Source organism: Triticum dicoccoides, chromosome 1B (genome assembly GCF_002162155.2).
Source record: "Triticum dicoccoides isolate Atlit2015 ecotype Zavitan chromosome 1B, WEW_v2.0, whole genome shotgun sequence".
NCBI lineage: Eukaryota > Viridiplantae > Streptophyta > Magnoliopsida > Poales > Poaceae > Triticum > Triticum dicoccoides.
This window is the reverse complement of record NC_041381.1, coordinates 664,962,065-664,968,990: the sequence shown is the minus strand read 5'-3', so window position 1 is coordinate 664,968,990 and position 6,926 is coordinate 664,962,065. Positions and strand designations below refer to the sequence as shown.

Here is a 6,926-nt window from a genome sequence, read left to right as displayed (position 1 = left end):
AAGAATGCCCGGAAATTGATTGGAATGCTCATTCCATTTCATCCTCTGATCCACGTACCCAAGACACCGAACTTCAAGTTCGGAAGATCATTAATTTGCAACATCTTGCAAATAATCTGCCAGATTCGTTTACTGATTTGAAAGGTGTTACAAAATCCTTAAACCCGACCAGAAACGCACCGGAAAGAGTGGAGGTACCAACAAAAACCACTCAACTCCCTATTCCTAAAAAGAGGGGGAGTAGTACGGTCTTTGAACTGGAGCATGCTTCTAGCAAGCAGCAAAGGAAATCGAGGAGAAAAACCTCGGAGTCAGTAAATGCAGGTCAACTCAACATTGACAAACACCTGATGGGTAGTATACACCCAGTGGAAGGGCAACCTCTACAACCCAGTTCCAGTGTGCACAAACTGACTGGGACATCGGAACACCCAGACTCGATTGTATTGGGAAATCACGAAGAGTCATTAGGGGTGCAGGAAATTTCCATCAACTATGTTGATTCTGGAGAATTATTTGACCGTAAGACTACGACTGTCGACATATATTTTGCTGACAAGATTGCAGATACTCTTCTCACTGATCATGATCCAAGGTCTATCGTTGAGTGCCAAAAGCGCTCCGACTGGCCTAAATGGAAGGATGCAATCCAAGCAGAAATTGCCTCGCTTAACAAAAGAAAGATATTCACTGAAGCAATACCTACACCTCCCAGTGTTTTCCCTGTGGGATTCAAATGGGTTTTTCTCCAGAAACGGAATGAGAACAATGAGGTGGTGAGATATAAAGCAAGGCTCGTAGCACAAGGTTTCACGCAGAAACCCGGCATTGATTTCACTGAAACATATTCTCCAGTAATGAGTGCAACCACTTTCCGATATCTTATATCCTTGGCAGTGCAAAATCGTCTATCTATGCAGTTGATGACGTCGTGACCGCATACCTTTATGGGTCACTAGATTCGGACATATATATGAAGGTTCCTGATGGAATCCCTGTCCCGAATAAAAATGCAAAACGCAACATGTATTGTGTAAAGCTGAATAAGTCATTATATGGCTTAAGGCAGTTGGGAAGGATGTGGTACAACCGACTCAGTGAGTTCCTTCTTTAGAAAGGTTACTCCAATAGTGTTGATTGCCCATGTGTTTTCATCAAGAAGTCCTCTATAGGATTTTGCATCATTTCTGTGTATGCTGATGATCTCAACATCATCGGCAGCACACCAGACATTAATGAAGCACGCAATCACCTAAAGATGGAATTTGAGATGAAGGATTTGGGTAAAACCAATTTTTGCTTAGGTATTCAACTTGAGCATCTTCCTTCAGGAATCATGGTACACCAATCTGCCTATATCCAGAAAATATTGGAGAAATTCAATATGGACAAATCCTATCCATCTAAAACTCCCATAGTGGTTCGATCTCTAGACGTAGAGAAAGATCCGTTCAGACCAAGGGATGATGGAGAAGAGGTGTTGGGACCTGAAGTTCCATACCTTAGTGCTGTTGGAGCGCTTATGTATCTTGCAAATTGCACAAGACCTGATATTGCATTTGCAGTGAATCTACTTGCTAGACATAGCGCAGCTCCCACCAAACGTCATTGGTCTGGAGTGAAGAATATCTTTCGATATCTCCAAGGCACAAAGGATCTTGGCCTATTTTTCCAGTTCCAGAACAATCAGGACTCTGATGTATTTGGGTATGCAGATGCCGGCTATTTGTCTGATCCCCATAACGCCAGATCTCAGACCGGCTTTGTGTTCCTACATGGTGGTACTGCTATATCATGGAAGTCTTCGAAACAGACTCTGGTGGCAACATCTACCAATCATTCTGAAATAATTTCATTATTTGAAGCAACATGCGAATGTGTATGGCTTCGCAGAATGATAAACCACATACAACAGTCATGTGGAATGGGTTCGATAAAATCACCTACCATTATCTATGAAGATAATGCAGCTTGTGTTGCGCAGATGCAAACAGGATACATCAAGAGTAATATCACCAAGCATATTTCTCCTAAATGGTTCTTTCCCCATAATCTTCAGAAAAGCGGGGAAATAAGCATTCTGCAAGTCAAATCATGCGACAACCTTGCTGATTTATTTACCAAGTCTCTACCAAATTCTACATTCCAAAAATGTGTTCATGGAATTGGTATGCGAAGACTTAGGGACTTGCAGGTGTCAGGGGGAGTCTCTTCTTGAGATATCCTCATTTTAATGACATCATATTATGCTATCTTTCTTTGTGAGTATATTTTTTAGGACCTCATTAAAGATTTTATGAAGAACTTTTGAAGGAGAATCTTTTGAGGTGATAGAGCTTCCCGGACAATCGTGAAGATGATCTACATGGTCAAGCGTAGATTAGGGGGGTGTTAAAAATAATTCTGTAATTAGGGGAAAATCTCCCCTTGCCCAAACCGTCGTTGCGGTTTGTCCCGCAACCGACGCCTCCCTTCGATCTCCTGGAACCGACGCCTCCTCGAGGGATCGTCGTGTCTCTTCGGGAGATATAAAAGGGGACATGTAACCATCGTTGAAAGGATTCGATCATTCTGATTCAAAACACAATCAAACAGGGTGCGACCGACTAGGCTGGCCCGTATAGTGAAGATACTATAGCAAGTTGTTTTCCTATTTTTCTCTGAATTTTTTCGTTTTTCATTTTCTTTCAAAAATTGTGGAATACTTAAAAACATTTTCTAAAACTATGAACACTATTTAAACCTATTGTGATTATTTTTAAAAACAATCTGAACATTTTAGTATGAAGTCAAATAGTTTTTTAAAAAATTGAATGTTCTAAGAAAACCAGACTTATTTTAAATTTATGAATATCTATTGATAAAATACAAACATTTTCTGAAACTTAGGAACATTTTTAAAATTTTAAAGATATTTTGGATTTTGCAATTTTTTATAATAACCACAATATAAAAATATAGAAACTACAGAGAAAATAAAAGGAAAAACAGGACCGAAAAAGGTTCCCAAAACCAATTCCTGTAGAAGCTGTAACTAAATTGTGCCGGGCCAGCTCGCTACCGCCATTGTTTTCTACGCAGTGAGCCTCACATAGGAAGAAGAGTTCAAATGGGTTCTTCTAGTATCAATGAAGAATAAAGCCCATTTGAAGCATGAACTAATATATTTTAGTAATTTTCACTCCTTTATAGCTATTTTTCATTTAAAGGCCTAGCTCAGGCCTGACCTTTGTACAAAATTGTTTAAGTAAATAGGAATGAAAATATACTACCTTGAAGAAACTCTAAATGGTTGCTCCATACTTAGCAAAACCCAAATGATAAGTGCCACACGTGTGGCACAAAACAATACAACCCTGACGGTTTTTACAACTAAAGTTGTCATCCGAAAAGAAAAATGAAACCCAGAAAAAAAACTGTTCAGAACTGTCATGTGTTTGTGCCACACATGTGACACCTATCAAGATCCTAGAAAAATAATATTGTTTGCAATAGAAATGCTTTTTTTTTCGCATATGGTGTCTTACCTGGGTTTAATCTACAATCTTCATAAGAACAATGCAAAAAGTATAACAGTGACAGCACTCCCCACCTTACATCACTCAGAACCAATCTTACTCATCGAGATTCATACATTAACCATTTGATTTGGAAAATCATAAGTATGTGCAGTTCAACTCACGAAAAAGGAAAAAGAAGTAACCAAAGCAACTGGAGATTGAAAAAAAAATGAACATTACTAAAAAAATCCAAAAGAAAACCAAATCATCAGAGGTGTTTAGGGGAGAAATACAAACAGAGAGCCACTATTATCATTTGGAGAGCTTACATACTCGGATCACAACAGATACTTTTAATTGGAGAAACAATTGAAGATGAACGAGAAACAAAGCGTGTTCTATAAGCAGCAAGTTATGAAGCGTGCCAGAACACGCACCACAAATACAACCACCAACTAGAAATGATGCCGCTCTGGATACATTCGTCCATCGCAAATCATTTCAAGTGTGTTTTTATCAAGCAAATGGTTTACGATTAGGCCCAACTATGACACGGTGTTATTACATCCATAACAGCGTTAGCTTGTCATGCGCCACTGGCATACATACGAGTCCATTCCTTCGCTGCAAAGTGCAGAAATGATATGTTAAGATATCACGAAAATCAGAAATGGAGGAAAACGGCATGTCATCCAGAAAATGGATAGTGGAGCATAAAACACAGTTTCAGCGTGTAGCTTTGTTGACAGCGTCTCCTCGTACCTGTCTCAACAGCTTCAGCTTCATTGGATTTCCAGTGTTTTGCGACGTTTTCTGAGAGAGGATCATCTGGGTTTGGGGCGCTCAGCAGTGCCTGAATGCTGCAGACGAAATATTGTCAAGTGGCAGTGAAGTAGTACACTAATATCGTCGACAATAGAAATACCAGGAACATCCCTCTGGAAATATGATAGTATGATATTTACCATGAATGCATGATACGTCAACGAACAAAACTATTTGGCAAAGGTGCAATGGAAGTCAGCAGTGCTTACCTCAAAAGAACAGTGCGTATCTGAAGAGCTGGACTCCACTTGTCCTTTAGGATGTCGAGGCATATTCTACCAAGCTGCAGTTTACATCCATCAGAAATGAGACGCTCTTATTCAAAATGATGTTCCGCTAATAATATCAGTTGCATACCTTGTCAATGTTGGGATGGTATATTTTTGTGAGAAACCTAACCTGCATCAGAAACAACCAAAGAATGATGTCCATCAGAAAGCCTCACACACCAGTGACAACAAATATAAGACGTTATTACACCTGAGTATATTGGATGTAATAACGTCTTATATTATGCGACGGAGGGAGTAGTTGGCAAACCAGAACTAGATTCTCAGCATGATAGCAACAATTAACATTCTGAGATGTTGCTCATTATATTACGGTTCACATGTACAGAGAGTTCCATATAACACTGCCAAATAAGTAAAGTGTTGAACTCTGTACAGAGGATGAACGAAGTGAATAGAAAGACAAATTTACTAGTATGGATAGTACAATAATTAGCAGCATGCTACTTGACTATCGCTGTATTCCTGGTCACCATGATGGTGTGCAAGTCAAAGAATAGAACATGTCAAGAACAAACAATGGCACCACCCAAAAGATGTAATATACATGAATGAAACAAGGTTGAAACATAGCAGGAAGATTCACATAGTGATGTTACATTCCAACTTCATGGTTGTTGGAATAACTATCAGGATACTTCTTTACCGCAACAGAAACAATCTGCTAGTTCAGTTAGCCACAGGTATAATTGTACGAAAGAGACCAGGCAAAGGAGGAGATGGCAGCCCATCCCCATTCTAGAATTTTAGTTCATACAAACTTTGCCAAGATCACCATGATAGATTTTGAACATAATGATTCGCAACAACAACTAGGAAACAAACCGAAACTTACATCAAGGACTTTACCAAGACAAGCACATCCATCACGGTACTATAAGTTTCCACTAATAGCTCTTTAAACAAAAACTAACTTATACTGAATAAATAAAAGTTTACTTTAGGAGCAGCCATCGGATATTCCTCGGGTAAGAAAAGTTCAAGCTTGAAGACTCCACCTGTTCAAGACATGGCAGAAGAAACAAAATCAGGAGACCGGATATAGACGAATAAGAAAAAGAATGTTTGCCGCAATAAAAATGTCTAACATAATCAGATATGACATACCAAGTGGCAAGACAAGTGAAGTAAGAACTTTCAAGGCTAATTTTGCCACAGCTAAGCTTTAGAAAACTTGTGGCTTGCCATAAAAGTGAGGCCATTAAAATTAGAGCACATCATAAGCTTAAGCAGTAAAGTGACAAATGGTTCTCTCCAACCATCCAACAATAGAAAACAAGGTGTTATTTCTGCCATTTATTAGTTACACGCAACATTTATAATACCAATATGGTCAATTTTCATGGGCTAATAGATTAATATGTGAATGTCATAGATCTAGCATGAAGGAGTCAAAACTTGTCATACATATCATGAGTACACTCATAGCAGGTGTAAATGCAAAGGGCGGTCTTCCTACGTGGCATAACTTGTAGTACAGATAGAAAGCAGGTTCATGCAGTCCTATGTGCCAACCTTCTACAACCCCAATGGATATGTAAAGCTACTTTGGCGTATGACCAACAAAGTGCAAGCTCAATATGGATGTGTAACCTTTCTTACAACGGATATGTAAACTTTTCTTACAAGGACACTAGAAGCATGGCAACCACGACCAAAACAAAATGGAATTGAACCAGCACATGATGGCGACACTACTGCTATAAGCTGTTCAGTACTCAGACAAGCAGAAATTTCACTGGTGGCATTAGCATCCATGCTGTTTTACAACACATCTGCAGAAACTTTTACAAGCAGAATATAGCACATAGAAAGGCCACAAAGAGATACTACATAATACAGGTAATCAGAATAGAGAAACAAAAATTGCAGCCAAGGAAGGACACCAACACTACGCATCCGTGTACACACCCCCATGACATTACAGGATATAGAACGCACGTAATACTGGCAGGCGCACCATTTCAGCAGGGGAAACAAACGATATCTTATATGGAGAAAAAAAAAAGGCATATGTATGTATCTTGCCTTCGTAGGGCGACTGCGCGGGGCCAAGGACCATGACATTGAAGTAGCGCATGTTCTCCTCCGACGGCGAGGCGCTGATCCCGGGCGCTGCACGGATCGACACACACACACACGAATCAGAACGACAAACACCGGGGAGGCGCCGAAATCGGCCGGAATTCTCTGTGTGCGAGAAGGAGGAAAAACCTGGCTCGCTGAGCAGCCGCTGCGTCTCCTGCAGGCGCAGATCCAAATTCGGAAAGGGTTAGGCGCGCGGCGCGGACGGATTTTAGAAGCGAAACGG

At 40.0% G+C, this 6,926-nt stretch overlaps 1 protein-coding gene across 1 annotated transcript in view; it reads right to left on the bottom strand.

The window, feature by feature from the left end:
* Positions 1-3,786: 3,786 nt before the first annotated feature.
* LOC119349510 (ubiquitin-conjugating enzyme E2 36-like) overlaps positions 3,787-6,926 on the bottom strand; it is a 3,717-nt gene continuing 577 nt past the window's right edge. The window contains exons 2-8 of the mRNA XM_037617550.1: positions 6,830-6,857; positions 6,644-6,730; positions 5,555-5,613; positions 4,683-4,724; positions 4,535-4,608; positions 4,263-4,360; positions 3,787-4,124 (exon numbers count right to left, since the gene is read on the bottom strand). Coding sequence (XP_037473447.1) covers positions 4,087-4,124; positions 4,263-4,360; positions 4,535-4,608; positions 4,683-4,724; positions 5,555-5,613; positions 6,644-6,730; positions 6,830-6,857 — 426 coding nt within the window. The 3' untranslated portion in view covers positions 3,787-4,086. The remainder of the gene's footprint in view (positions 4,125-4,262; positions 4,361-4,534; positions 4,609-4,682; positions 4,725-5,554; positions 5,614-6,643; positions 6,731-6,829; positions 6,858-6,926) is intronic.